The sequence below is a fragment of the Carassius auratus genome, chromosome 7, assembly GCF_003368295.1.
Source record: "Carassius auratus strain Wakin chromosome 7, ASM336829v1, whole genome shotgun sequence".
In the NCBI taxonomy this organism is placed as follows: Eukaryota; Metazoa; Chordata; class Actinopteri; order Cypriniformes; family Cyprinidae; genus Carassius; species Carassius auratus.
The window spans coordinates 21863322-21879732 of NC_039249.1; the positions used below are offsets into that span (position 1 = coordinate 21863322).

At 37.1% G+C, this 16411-nt stretch overlaps 1 protein-coding gene across 3 annotated transcripts in view; it reads right to left on the bottom strand.

The window, feature by feature from the left end:
* Positions 1 to 16411, bottom strand: part of LOC113106222 (neural-cadherin) — a 300806-nt gene that overhangs the window by 124551 nt on the left and 159844 nt on the right. For all 3 annotated transcript variants that reach the window (XM_026267912.1, XM_026267913.1, XM_026267914.1), the window contains 2 exons: positions 12476 to 12618; positions 1936 to 2108 (listed from right to left, as the gene is read on the bottom strand). In XM_026267912.1, coding sequence (XP_026123697.1) covers positions 1936 to 2108; positions 12476 to 12618 — 316 coding nt within the window. The remainder of the gene's footprint in view (positions 1 to 1935; positions 2109 to 12475; positions 12619 to 16411) is intronic.

Here is a 16411-nt window from a genome sequence, read left to right on the forward strand (position 1 = left end):
ACCACCCACACACCTTCTTCATCCACGCACACGCGTGTATGAGTGTGCGTAATCACAAAAAATAGAGAGAGCGCTGCCTTCCTTTCATCATTAGTTTGCTCAGCTTAAGATAGCTGAGGTTAGATGAGACTCTGGAAGAATACAGTATATAAATCCCTTTAAAACACGTGGTGACAATTCCCAAATCAGTCCACCAACTTCTCCTTTGATGGCCACTTCTGACACCTAATTAATAACAGGGGACCCAGTCCTCTCTGTGATGGTCTCTTTCATCCTGCAGCTAGCTAATACCCGGCCGCTAACTCTGTGTTGTTCAATCAGTCAGGTGAGCGTGAAATCCCATAAGGTCAGAAGTGCAAACATCAAGCCTTGTATCCCTTGTGAGTCCATCTCAAAAACCTCCAGAAAGCTGTCAGTAAAACACACATGCCATGGGCCTACGAGTAAGAGCGCTTCTCAGCAGAGATCCATGAGCACTGATGTTCACACATCCACAGGAACAGTTTGGTATTCCAGAACGCAGATATGACAGGGGAATGGGAAGAGGTTCAGGAAAAAAACTTTACTTCTTAGTTATAACCCTCTTTTCTCACTTAAAAAGGATGGATAAAGGTATTTTAGGAAGCTAGAATGGCACAGAAAAGGATAAATAGAAAGCGTGCAAAGAATAGAATGAGTGCAAAAACAGAATGGGGTTAAAATATCTAGCTGAGCAGTGGCATAAATGCTTTATTTCATTTTGAGAAGTCTGGCTCGGAGGTCTTTCAACGGAGCAAGAACTGCCACATTGGCTTCCCCGTGCTGGCTCCAAAACTAAAGAGATGTCTTGCGTCTCAGTGAATGCTAATTTACTTCACACCCTGCCAAGAGAAACTCAAACAAAATACTCCACAGACCTGAAGAGAAGTTTTTAAATACTAAACGTCGGCCCACGGCCAAGAATCTCCTCACCTCATTGCGCAGCCTGTGGAGATTAAGACCCTCTAAATATCTTCAGTGTTGCACTCAACCCATATTTACTTGAGACATCAGGAAGCAAGCGGACCCATAATGAATCAGCACATATTTCAAACACTTAATTAAAAGTCTACAGCTGATCAAGCAGCAGCCCAGGTTGCTTTGCTAATAATATCTCATGAGAGAGAAAAAAAAAAAGTGGGAGTGGATCAATTGGAGAGAAAACTAAAGAGACAATATAGAGAGAGAATAGGCGAGAGAAAGAGGGAAGACAAATGCTCTATTCCAAAATCTTCAGACGAAGAGAAACGGCAATCGAAAGCAGAATAGGTGGGCCCTGATGAAAAGATTGTTTAAAAGGAAGGCAATTATTTTGCCTCCTCTTGGCCAAAATCTAGGAACATATATAGGCCAAAGATTAAATTATTATAAATTAACATGTATTCATAAAACCTGAGTATGTAGTTTATTCTGAATAAAAGCAAACAAACAAAAATATTCAAGAATCAGAAATATATATTCAGAGTTTACTTTTATATATTCAGGTTTATTAAGGTCCAATTCTCGGTATTAACACACCATTAACTACAGCTTTTGCCTTAATAAACATGTAATTCAGTGCAAGTAAAATCCTGTAATGTGGCTTTTCACTGTTGATGACTCTTTTAACATTAATCAAGTCCCGCACTTTATATTCTTATTCCTCGATGGTCCTTTCAAATCTGAAACTAAAATGTCAGAAGCGATGGACAAACTCAACTTCCTAAAACAAAGACCTTTCAGAAAACTTACAAATAAAAATCACTTTAAATGTTTAATTGCTATTTGTAGCATTTTACTGTAATTTAACTTTATATGTAGGATTCATATATGTGATTTATATAAGAAAATAGATAATTACACTGTGAATTAACAGACATGCATAGAGATAGTATATAGATTAATGCAGATAGATGTTTTTTTTTTTATACACAGTACCTTTTCAAACACAGGTTTGTTGTTGTTCACATCGTCAACTCCTACAATGACCTGGGCGATGGCGGAGAGTGACTGCGGCCCACCAGAGGCGTTATCATCTGTTGCCGTTACATTCAGGATGTACTTTACTCCCTGAAGTCTAGGAGATGGGCTGGAGCGGAGACGGATCAATCCTGTGTGGGGTGACAGGCAAACAATTATAGCAACATTTAATTGGCCATTACCCTTGCATAAATCCCACTCAAACTCCATCCAACCTCAGTGCATTCTATAAATTAGCAACTGATTCCTCATTAGTTCAACACATTTTTAATGCAATCGCATCTAAATAGATAAAATGTGCTTCTCAGGGAGCCTGAGCTGCATTCTTTCCGTACACTGCATTTGACTCTTATTTCTTACATGAAAGTTTGTAAATGACATACTGTAGGTCTTGATGAATACATATGGAGCCACGAAGACTGATCTCTCAGCCCTCATTCATAATGCAGAGAAGATGTTTCTGACCTCCAAGGCAATGATGAGTATATTTACCATTCCTGAGGCTTGTACTATGCAAAATCCTGTATATATTGTGTGTTTTTATGGATGAATCTATGTTGTTGCAAATGTGCCAGGGATATCATTATGCTTCATACACTGTGACTTATCTGCAGAGCCAGCCAGACTCAGCTCCTACGTGACCCTCCGCGGTACACCATGCAGCGCCATCTCTTTCAGGACAGCGAATTAGACTCTGCTGCATTCAGGTCTGCATTCATAATCTAAAGAGCTAGATGACTGCTATCTCCAGCTAGCAGCAAAGGGACATTAAAGAAACCAGCACATCAACTGACACAGACTTGGCAGGAGGGAAATCACATGTACCCTAGTTTCTTGAATTGATTCTAATGCATAACACTAGTCCTTTTGTGGCACAACTCAGGGGAAAAAGAACATGTAATCAATTCTAATTCAATCTGAACACCCCTAGCCGCACTAGCTCCCTTTCCAAATGTTGGTCGGGGCTGAAATGAGTGTGTTTGCTTGGATTTTGTGCTTTAAGGAGACTTGTCACAGGTTCTAGCTTTATTCTCTCGACAGTTGTATCAACTGCAGGCTATGACAGCCACAGGGTAATCAGTTGAGTAAAGCTTTTTTCAAAACCACCATTTCAAACCATTGCTATGGTATGCATCGCCGCCAATGATTTTAAACAGAGATACACACAAAATTAAATAAAGAGCTTGAGCTGGGATTATAAATATTGGCAAACTGGCAGCTCAGGAAACAGACATTTCAGTAATGATCCGCGTGTGATTTATCTGTCCTTGAGCCGGAAGTGTCTATTACAATTAGTATGTAGTACACTGGGGGAATCTAGAACAGGACACAGATGGAAGAGGCATCCAGGACATATCAGCACACACCAGAGATAGAGAAGATGTTTCTACAAGCAAATGTACATAAGAGTGAGGGGCATGCCAGTGGCTTTCTCTTTATGCCAGTTTACATCACTGTCATGCCCGCCGTGAGCTACAGCCAACCAAATACCCTAAATATGGACATACTGTGTGTGTGTGTGTGTGTGTGTGTGTGTATGTATATGCATTATATGTATATGTATATATATATGTTTGTGTGTGTGTGTTTGCACTCAAAATATATAAAATTATAAAATGCAAGTCTTGTTTAAACACAGTAACTGGCATTAGTGAGTCTAAAATAGAATTTTATAAATGCTAGAATCAGCCATTGATAAAGCAAAAAATAATAATAATAAAAAATAATAATAATAATATATATATAACCCCAAACTTTTGAATCTCGTGTAGGTTGTATTAATGAATTTACCTAAATGAATGAACTCCCAGTAATTTTGTTGATGAGAATAACACTGTTTAGGCATACAAAATTACTGGGAGTTCATTCATTTAGGTAAATTCATTAATACAACCTACACGAGATTCAAAAGTTTGGGGTTAGCAAGTTTTGCTTTGTCTGTCTGTCTGTCTATGTTCTCGGTCTCACCAAGGTTGCATTTGTCATTTATTTGATCTGCTTTCAGAAACAGTAATATTTTGAAATATTACTGCAATGTAAATTATGTTTCCTGTAAAACGTGACTTTTTTTCAGGATTCTTCAAAGAACTGAAAGTTCAAACGAACAGCACTTGACAAGTTGACAAGTCATTTAACATTGACAAGTCATTGATGTGTACTTCTTTTCATTAGCAATTTTGGCAATTTATCTGATCAAGTTCTTCTGCGCTCTGACTAATTCAATCTTTGGTCAGTTTGATAATCTCTGTAATAATCTCAATAATCTTTTCATGCCTTTTGCAAGACGTTGCACTATTAGATGCTTTTCATCTTCAGAAAGATTTTTCTTCCCTGCCATATTGCATGAAAACCATTTAGCTTTAGAGAAACACATAGTAAAAATTTAGAAAATGGGTGGTCAGTTTAAAACACAGTTGGTAATAACACCACATTTGTTTTATTATTGAAAGCTAGTGATATAGTGCCCTCCATAAAACTGCTCTGTTTGCAGTGGAGTCAAGATGTTTGCAATTTGATTAAAAGATGAATATGAGATGAAACTACAGAATGTAACATTTTATTATTAGCTGTTTCAACACATAAATGTTTTACCAAATAAAAAGGACAGCACTTTTAGAGTTTATCCTGCTATCTGATGTTAGCATAAATATTGGAATAGTTGAATTTATGGCAGATGTAAAAGATTAAAAGCTATTATTTTGTTGCAGATCCCTTGCGTGCAATCAGAGCAGTGAGTCTGCAACCCATAGACATCACCAGACCCTTGGTCTTATGTTTGAAATGCTTTTCCAGCCTTTAATGCAGTAATTTCCAACTGTTGCATGTTTTGGGGAGTTCCTGTCTCTAGTCTCCTCTTCAGCTCGTGAAATTAATGTTCAGTCGGATTTAAATCTGGGTACTGACTTGGGCAATCTAAGACTTTACATTTCTTGCCCTGATAAACTCCTTGCCTGAACTGGCAGGGTGTTTTGGGTTATTGTCCTGATGCAACATGTAGAGCTTTCTGATAAGTCTGGTGACATTTTACATTTAGTCATTTTGCAGAAGCTTTTATCCAAAGTGAATTACAACTGGGGATACAAAATGATTATTCTTAAAGAGGCAAACAGACACAGGAAGTGCTTGTAATGCCAAGTTTTAGTCATTGTTTAAATAAGTACAATCTAGAAAGAGAAGTAATAAATAATTTTTAAATGTTTTATGATGATGAAGTCAAGTAGCTTTGAAAGAGATGAGTTTTCAGCTGTCGCTTGAAAATTGCCAGGGATTCAGCATTACGGATAGGGATTGGAAGATCATTCCACCAGCCAGGAATGGGGAACGAGAATGTTCTGGAAAGTGATTTTGAGCTTCTCTGTGATGGTACCATGAGGCATCGCTCACTAGCAGATTTCTGACTTCTGGAGGGGATGTAGATTTGCTTATTGTAGACACAGCTGATCACTCAGAAAGACCTGAGAGGCAACTGTTTCAATACAATAACAATACAGTATACTCACATCAGATATTGGGATGAACTCTAAAAGTGCTGATCTTCTTAGCTGATAAAACATTTATGTTGAAACACTAATTAATGTATATTATATATATACATATACACACACATATATATATATATATATCGGCATGGCTGTGATTCGGCCGTAGGTAACTTCTATGAGTGTGATATTGTGTTTATACAACAGTTTAATGGCACAACTGTGTAAATAAATTACAAACAACAATGGAGTATCTTTACAAGCCCTCTTTTGTACAGAAATACTTCCTTCCACCACAGATTTAAATCTAAAGTTGGCAGTTTAAAGGGTTAGTTCACCCAAAAATCAAAATTACGTCATTAATGACTCACCATCATGTCGTTCCAAACCCCTAAGACCTCCGTTCATCTTTGGAACACAGTTTAAGATATTTTAGATTTATTCCTTTCTGTCCCTCAATTGAAAATCTATGTACGGTATACTGTCCATGTCCAAAAAGGTAATAAAAACATCATCAAAGTAGTCCATGTGACATCAGAGGGAATTTGTTGAAACTACAAAAAATAACAAAAACTATGACATTATTAAGAACTGTCTTCTCTTCTGGGTCTAGTGATGTCCGGTTCGCGAACAAATCACTTTTAAAACAGACGTTATCTTTATTAACAAACCGCATATTTGACATCCAAGCTAGCACATTCTCGTTCATTTTGTGACACAAAACAGCATTATTTCTAAAACTATCGTAGATTTCGGTGTCTGCCATGACACTAACCCTAAATGTTGTGAGAAATATGGTGTGGCAACGGGGGCAATGGTTCAGCGAAGTCTGCAGCGGGAGAGAGAGTCGGAAGACGAACGGTGAGTGAGATGTTTATAAGAAACTGAAAAAAGCACAAATGTCAGGGCATGACAAAACTTATCCAGGCCCTAAAAATACCCTTAGTCTCCAGAGGGTTAAACGCAAATAACCAACACCTGTGTCTTGTTTCAGTAATTTGCTTGGAGAGAGTATATAATGCCAGGAGAAACAGGAGTGTGTGAGAGAGAAAAGGACTGCTGACTGGTGGGACCTTGACTGAGCTGGAACCTCGATGAAGTGAAAGTTATTACATGAATGTGTTTATGTTTTTGTACTGTTCGATCTGTTTTAGACTGAAAATATGAGAATAAAAGCCACCTTCAGCAGTCAAGCCGACCCTGTCCTCTTCCTTCCCACACAAGAACCTCATTACATACAGCAACTTCACCAAGCGGAGTGATACTAAGGGTGAAGAGGTCGAGGAGCTCTGTTGGACTCTAACATCGTACTCCTACCAGCCAATCAGATTCGAGAACCAGAAAGAACCGTTTTGTGTGTGTGTAAGGAATAATTGACTAATAGCCGGTGAATTAGGCTATTAGAAAATAATGCACAGCCGTGATGCGGCCACGACAGAAGACGTTACCACACCTCAAATCATCAATCAGACGATATATTTATAGGGATTTGTCTGGTTTTTGGACTTAAATCACTATTTTGAATATGATTATTTATTCAGCATCTCATCCAATGCCTCTTTTGCTAGTTCCAAAACATAATTTAAAACATAAAGCTGGTAATGGAGGCTTGAGATGCTGATAGCATTCTAAGGCAGTTATTAAGTTATTAGAAAGAGATTGAGAGAGACAGAGACACGCAGAGAAAGAGAAAGTGAGAAAGAGAGCTTGTGTGAATTAGGCTACCTCTGTGCATCCCTTAGCACTCTTCTGCTGCAGTGTGTCTAAACAGCGCTTTTATTACCATGTGTAGCCTTCAAACTGCTACACTATATAGCCTAACTCAGTGGTTCCCAAACTTTTTCAACTCGCGGACCACACAACCAAACACATATGTTTGAGCGGCCCACTGCAAAAAAATAAAAATAATTAACTTAATAACTTATTTTTTTTTTATTTTCTTTTTTTTTTGTCCATATCACACAGACCTAGTTCTTTCAATAAATAAAGTTAACAATTTAGCTTCTGAGTACTATCGCAATTTCTTTTATCAATTTTGCGATTTTAATTTTAATCACAATTTTGACACACACAGATATGCTTTAGTCATAAATGCATTCAGGATGAATTAGAAACATATTTCCAAAAGAAAACCAATTAGAGCTTTATCAAAAGTTGTAACATCTCTATAATAAAAATAAGTCAAAATAATCACTATAGTAAAGGTGTAACAAAATTTCTAGACTTAAGGAAAAAATGATTAAATTATATATATAAATTCAAAATCAAAATCAAATTCTTGAATCAATTTTGCTTGACAATCCTCACAAGTCAACGGTTCCCTTGTTTGATTGTGCATCTTTTTCTTCCACACTTTTTCCTTCCACTTAACTTTCTGTTAACATGCTTGGATACCGCACTCTGTAAACAGCCAGCTTCTTTGGCAATTAATGTTTGTGACTTACCTTCCTTGTGAAGGGTGTCAATGATTGTCTTCTGGATAACTGTCAGATCAGCATTCTTCCACATGATTGTGTAGCCTAGTGAACCAAACTGAGGGACCATTTTTCAGGTGTTTTGAGTTGATTAGCTGATTGTTTAGATAGTGAGTTGGTGGGGTTTTGTTAAATGTGAGCCAAAATCATCACAATTAAAAGAACAAAAGACTACTTAAACTACTTCAGACTGTGTGCATTGAATTAATTTAATACATAAGTTTCACAATTTGAGTTGGATTACTGAAATAAATGAACTTTTCCACAACATTCTAATTTAATTTAACAGTCTGTCAGCCAAATATATTTTCTGGCAGTCTTTTCTTCTTTGAAATGCATTTCCTCATTGCCAACCATTCGGATGAAACCTTGTTTAACATGAGGCCTTTAAGCGGGACAAAGAAAAATCTAAACACTACAAATAACAGAGGAAAATAAAAACGCTTGGCAGGTGCTGTGTGCTGCCGTTGATCTGGCTGATTATCAGTGTAAACACTATGCCGCCGTGCAGGTAAATACATCCTTCACGCACCGGATGCAGTCTTTGTATTTATGTCTTTAATACAAAAGGCCTGATCATCTTATTGACTTTGCTGTTTGAATCCTTAAAGGGTTATTAAATCAAACCGAGTGCATTCCTCTGTAGGTTACAGTAAATTAACAACAAGCACAATCGCCTAGGCCCTTATTCGCCCCAACAAAAACAACCTAATGGGGGAGAGGCTCTAACGAATGATAGAGGGAATATCAGTAGAGACGGAGATCTGATGAGCCGTAGAAGGGGCAATAAAGGAACGCTTTGATCTTGAGAGGAGAGAAAAGGAGGAATATGCGGGGAAGGGAATCAACAGAGACACTCTTCAAGGAACCGCAGTGCTTCCAATGAAGCGGTACATGTTTGAATCACCTGAATGGAGCACTAAATTGGAGCACTGTGAATGTAAGCAGCAAACATATTTTGTGAGAAGGATAAGTGAAGTCCGTATCTTACGACCGATCTACTTCAATCAAAATGCAATCAATCAAAACATGTCTAGCTCTTTCACTGTTGAGTAGCGTGCAACAATTAAGTCATGAGCTGTTAAGCAAATGCTGTTACTTTGAGGAACTGAGAAAAGGGATGCACCAAAATGAAAATTCTTGGCCAAAGCTGAAGCAGAACAAAATGAAACACTGGGCCGAAGGGGTATCTTCCCCACGTATTTTGAAAATTTTATTACTAACAAGTTTTAGTGTTTGTCTTGTTTAAAAATATAAAAATAAATAAAAAAAATTAAAAAATTACAAAACAACAATTTAAAAATATTCACTTAACACTGAAGATTTTTTTTTTACATTCTAGCAGACATTATACCTAAGCACAATTTCAACTGAATAAGTTAGTATTATAAGTGTGTGTAGGTGTGTGTGTGTACACATATTAATTTAATACATAAGTTTCACAATCTGAGTTGAATTACTGAAATAAATGAACTTTTCCACAACATAATATACATACATATATATATACATATATATATATATATATATATATATATATATATATATATATATATATATATATATATATATATATATATATATATATATATATATATATATATATATATATAAGTCCATCTATCTAGAGTCTCTGCACCAATAAGTCTAGAGCTGTGACCGACACCTTGTGCACAACTATGGTATATGACGCAGTGCTGCCCACATGGCTTTTGCTCCTATAACAGCTCATTTTTATCAGTTCTTTTGTCTTTGGGTCGTTTTTTTTTTCACCGAATTCTGCTCTTTCTAAATCAGATACTGATAAAGTAGCACAGTAAAGATTACATTTATATGAATGCATTAGTGGGACCGATTGCTTCTGTGAATTAATTCCACATGGCAGTGTTTCTCTACTAGTAGTGATGCTGTGGGATTTGGTTTTTAAGAAATATATGCTTGAACTTTTCAGTTTCTAAACTATTTTTATTGAGAAATCACTGAACAGTGTTGACAGTATATTTCCGCGCCGAATGATTCTGTGTGCTCACGATCTGTGCGTAATCTACTGTCTGTAGCCTATGTGTGTGCATTACAGTGAAGCAGTGCATTAGATTAGAACAGCGATTAATTTACCTGTACAATAAGCTGTTTAAAACATCCTTTCTCCTGTTCAATTTTGAGCATCCAGTAATATTTCACACATGTCTCGTGGAGCTTTCGGAGTATACATTTATTTGTCATTTTAACTGTTAGGAAACTGAGCGTAAATGTGGAAGTCCTTCAAAGATTTCTTATCCTGTTGCGCCCTCTATAGGACCAGCGACTAGTCGACGTCAGACTTAAAGCGGCATGGCAGAGCATTGAAGTCGACTAGTGGATTAGTCAGTGCAACCCCTATTTTGAACACTATGTGTGAATGTTATGATGAACATATTAATATATTTCTTGTAATTATTGTTATCGTTATTATTGTCTTTTTTTATTATTTTACAGAACAGTAAAATTGCAATACTAACATTTATAAATGTTAATGGAGCTTTTATTACTTTGACGGAAACCCCCGAGAAGACCTCAGTGCTTATTTTTGTTCACAACAGCTAATTTATAAATGATTCTGATCAAGAATTTTGAAAAATGTCTGTCTCACAAATCACATTGTCACATCCTTGCCTTATAAAAATGTTACTGAGCAACTGATGAGTAACAGTGCTTCAGTTCAGATTCTTCAGGCAGACAGGCAACAAGCTAACAAGTGCTCCAAGCTTGTGCAGCACAGTTTGAATACATACATGCAAGTATTATTATACAACAGAACGTAATAACGTTCTGCAGATTATTTACAAATTGTTTAAGGCCATTTCATGATTTCAATCATCATACAGTAACTAGCAACAACCACCCCTTCCTCTTTTCATCGGAAACATGTGATGCAGCGCTAAACAGTCTCCCGCTGTCTGTGCTGTCGCCTTTCTCAGACAATTTAAATGCCTCCAAACTGCTGACATGTTTGCTGCATTAGTGCGCCCCTCTATTTGATCGTCATGTTACTGTTCGGTACAATTTATTCTGTCTTCTTCGCTTATTCGGCTGAACACCGAGATAGATTTTTTTGCTATTTTCAGCTGAACAATTTTGGTTGCTGAACATTCAGTGCATCCCTAGATAATAAATTTGTATTTGTAGTTGCCAATAATTATTACATTTACTGAGCGATTACTAAACTCCTTCAGAACTGTGAGAGATAAACAGACACTGCATTTTCATAATAGAAATTTGAATTCCTAAAGGATACTGTTATAATCAAATAAAAATCTTACCAAATGGATCTCTCATATTTTCCATTTCCAATTTATGTTATAAAGTTATAAAAATAAACAATCTCAGTTATAAAAAATAAATTCAGTACTGTGACTTCTAAATAAGAACGGTGATTTCATTTCTCACAATGTTTTTATTTTCTCTTATTTTCCTGTTTTCCCCCCTAAAATTACCTCAATTTTATTTATCTAAGGCAGAAACGGGTTTTCATATTAACAGTTATATCCTTGTGTGGGTGTTTTAACTATAACTTTTCACAGTTTTGCCAAAAGAAACACTTTACAATAATTACCTCTTTATAATTAGTAAGTGGCTAATTTTGCATATGTGAAAGTACCAAATAACTTGTTTGTTCAAGTAATAACTATAAAAGTGTAAATATGATTAAAGAAAATCATACATGGCAGCTTTTCAACTGGTTTGAAATGTAACTGATACATTAAAGCTTTAAACTGTACTTAAAAATGTACTTTATTTTAAAAACGAGTGTGATCTAAAACATGGTAGAGTACATTATGTTCTTGACTGTTCAAACAGATGTTGCTGTTGATTTCCCTCACTTTCCTGCCATTCTGGATTTTACCGTTTACCAGATGTTCAGACTAAACATTGTGTCTTCAATTAACCCTTAAGAATCCTTCAGATTAAAGTCTTCTTTTCCGGACGGAACCCACACTCTCATCATATGATGTGTTTTTAAATCCCATCCTAACTGCTCTCAGCCTTTCTATAATGTTTATTCTATAAACAACAAAATCTTGTGTTTACGATCTGAGCAGTGGTGCAGCAGTGACATACTGTATGGGCTTGTGTTGTGGTTTTCTCACTAGAACACAAGTTTTGGTTTGCTCTGCATAAGTCTAATGCCTATACCAGTCTCATGTTTTGTACTACTGTCCTCGCCAATTAAGGGACATAAAAAGCATACTTTAAATAAATCTAAAGACTTATTGGGCATCTGAATTATGTCCAAGGTAAAAAATGGAAGAAGACTTTTGTTTGAATAGCTGCCCTGCCATGATCGCCCAACCGTGAAAGTACATTCAATTATTAATTACCAATAAAAATGCATTAATAGTTAAACGACTTATGTATAAGATGATGCAATGCAATGTAAAGAGTTTGAAAGAAACCACTGAATTAAGGCTTTTCTACTGCACAGCTCCTTAGTGAATGTTCATTAAGCGTAAAACGGCCGTCAGTGAGATCAAAAGAGTAACTCCAAATCTGAAATGGATGTCTCACCTTTCTGGCTGTCGATGACAAAGTTGCCTTCCTCATTGCCTGCTGTAATTTTGTATGTGATCCCATCTCCATCTGGGTCCTTGGCCAGCACCGTTGCAACCAGAGTGTTGGGTCCTGCGTCCTCTGAGACAAAGGTCCGATACCTGTTTTTTAAACAACAAGCATATTTCTTTCAAGATATCTTTCATGGGAAACTCAGCACAAAACCATGTCGTCATTACAGCAAAACAAACACATTGAGCTGCATGTGTAATGGATAGCAAATAGAACAAAGAGGAAAATAATCAAATAAATGAACTAACATTCAGTTTTTAGTGCCCAGTTACATTCTGAACAATATTTAATGCCTTTAGTAGTATGTTGTTGCCATGTCTCAGCTATGGTAAAAGACGTGACACGTCTGGCACATCCTCTTTGCAGTTCGCCAATCAAAACGCACGTGGACAGCTAACTAATCAGAGCACATTTTGTATTTTCGGAAGGAGGGGTTTCATCAAAACAGGAACTAAACATGTCCAAGACAGACTGGGAAGAGATGTGCAACAATGTGAAATGAGAAAAACATAATGCATTTTTGCAACTATCGAGCATGAATAGCTAGCTGTACAACCAAAAAACAACCAAAAAAAGAACATTATTAGGACACCACTTAAAGGTTTGGGGTCAGTTAGGAAGTCAGTGTTGATGCTTTATTATTGATGATGATTTCTTAACATTTTATTATATATATATATATATATATATATATATATATATATATATATATATATATATATATATATATATATAATTTTTGTGAGAAAGGCCAAAAGAACAGCATTTGTAAGAAATATAAATCTTTTGTGACATTCTAAATGTTTTAACTGTCAGTTTCGATCAATATAAAGCACCCTTGCACAACTCTTGTGCATCTGTTCACTATTGACCTCTACAATATGCTACACATTATCTGTGCATGAAAGAAAATGAATCATATCAAGTTAAAGTGATCAGAAACAGTATGCTTGAATAGAAAATTATGTTTGAGTTGTGTCTAAGTGAGGCATCGTAACAAAGTCTGTTACAGCGAGAGCCTTTTAGATAAGAGCGACCTGAAGAGACTGACAGCTCTGACTATGTCACCGCTTTAGTGACTCAAGTCTCTGGCCTCCAGTTGTAGAACAAACACACACACCCACAACACATCCTCACACAGGGACAATTTTCATTGTTACAGAAAACCCATTATTATTTTGCAAGTATAACAAAGAACGAGTGGAGGAAGTGAGTTAGACCACCCCTCCGATGTTCAGTAATAGATTTCCCACCAAAAAAGAAACGCTCAAGGGGCTGTTAACAGACAAAGCCAACACATTTCATGCTAAGCCTTTCTTGCCAAAACCACGCTCACACTTCATCACATCTGAAACAATGCTGTCAATGGAACAGCACCTCGTGGCGACAAGACAAGCAGTGCCTCCACATCTGCACAGCGTGCTGTCATTTGAGAAGAGAGAAAAGCGCTGACAGACTGCGAGATACTTCCGTAGCCTCAGCCACCATTCGTTATTATTCAGCCGCAAAGATTTCATTTAAGTCTCATAGGCAGCACACTGATGGACTTTTTGTTGTGACAGAGTGTGATACATTTCCTCTTGATCTGAGAAGGACACTGATGGTGCATCAGAGCGGCTAAAGGTCAACTGCCCTGATGCCAGATTGACAATGTGTTCTGGATTCAGCCAGTTAAGAAATGAATCTGGAGCTTCTTGTGTAGAAAACTGTTGTTTGTGTGCATGCCGTGAATACCAATACCTCTGTCGAACCCCATGATGGAATGAAAGCCAGTTTGGCTAAATCTGTTCATAAATAAATGAATAATCAAAGCCACTGAGGCATCCAAAGGTAGAACTTCTGTAAGACTGAAGCAAACATAAATCAAGAGTTCTTGGAAACAAAGTTATCTTAAATTCCCATAGCCTTAGCATCCATTTTTCTTTCTCCAGCGAGTGAAGTTGAATGTCTGGTTTAAAAGGATAGATCACCCAAAACAAAATGTCTGTCATCATTCATTCACCCTCACGCCATTCCAACAATGCTCTTGTGCTCAACAATGTTGAAGGCAAAAAAGTGAATTCCTGAAGATATCCTGGTTATAATGAAAGTGAATGAGAACTGGGGCTTGTCAAGCTCCAAAATAGAGAGAGAAAACACACACATACACAATTAAATGAACCTAAAAAAAGATTTCCATATGAAGTGTCCGGTAGCAATTTGATACCTAGTGTTATGAACAGAACTCTTTGGCAGGTTCATGTGTAAAGATGTCTAATCTTCGAATGAGTCCAATCTTTCCGATGAATCAGTTGATCCAGTTCAACAAACAGGTCCGTATGATTCATTTACAAATCTAATCTTGTTCTTGGGTGTATCTCAATGATTCAGCTCACTGGAGGGAAAGATCATACGGGGAATGTTTTCATTCAAGCTGCGACCTAATTTATGCAGAAAGGCATAAATATTGGGAAAACAATTTGCAAATAAATCAGTGTTTCCATCCAATGCATTCGAGAGAACAACATCTTTTATTAAATGTAATAAATGACTAGAATTTTAGCGTGGGCAGACAAAATGCACAGACAAAATAGGTTAAGGCAAAATCACTTTTTGATGTACATACAGGAATTTATTCAGCAATGCATTTCAGTTGTTTTATATGTATGCTTTTCACACAAGAACAACAACAACAACAAATCTTCAAGCTAGGTTATGCATTTTGGAGATTTCATTTGCATCTTGATGCGTCCACTCAAAAGTTTTTTGAGTTTTTTTTAAATGCAATATCGCAAAATCTGCATAAAAATATGTATGGATGAAAGCCCAATAATAACTGATGTTTCAGCCCGAGACAAAACTATTGGTTTTAGAAGAACTACTTTTATAGTCTTTCTGAAACTTGAACTCATTCATCATAAACGAGAGGCAAAAAAGCAATAACCACGTTCTCCTTTTAAGTCCCACTGAAGAAAGTAAGTCATACGGTTTTGGGACAACATGTCAATGAATGAATGATGACATTTGACTTTCCATCAGAGCAAGTTTAGGCAACAGAAAACTGGACTTTGTCGAAGAGAACAACATTATCAGTCTCCGTCAAGAGTCCAGATATGAAAGTAAAAGCAATGCTGATTTGCCAAAAAGAAGACGGATTGAAGGCTGCAGAGATGGAAATCCAAACAGAAAGATCGAAACAAGGAGATAAGGAGGAATGAAAGCTCAAGAATGATGAGAAGACACCAATCAGAGGACAGGAAATGACAGATATAGAGACAGACAGAATGACAGAGGGTAAGAGAGCTTGAGCCCATCATCTCACTCCGTGTAGAGCTGATTGATGGCTAACAGAGGGAAGGTGACAGGCATTTCATGTAGGTGATTTATGTCATCCACGGAGACACCATTGCTTGCACTTTTTCACCTTGTCATTGCACCCCAGCGCTGACACACGTGACATCTGCGACCTGTAATCTGTTAGAAGTCCCAAAGATCTGAGATTGTGCTCACACACACACACACACACAAACAAACAGAGATCCTCCCCTCACAGAAACATACACAATCCCAGACACACACACACGCGTCTCAGAGACAACTCGGATGGTTTGTTTTCAGATGTTAGCTCTGAGGATCTGTTCAGCACAGCCTCTGAGAAAACCTGTCACGGACTAACCATAAAAAAACGCCTCACTTACGTCTCCCTTTCTAAGCCATCACCATAGCAACAGTGCAGGTGATGTCTCTTGGGACAGTGACTGACAGCTCGCAGAGGCCACTTTGTTTGAAGCGCATGAACCAATCAGACAAGTGAAACGCCGGCTCGTCGGCATTCACTGTATACTTCGGCTCATTATGTCAGCTATCAATCAGAAGACAACATTTCGGTTGAAGAGGCCTGGA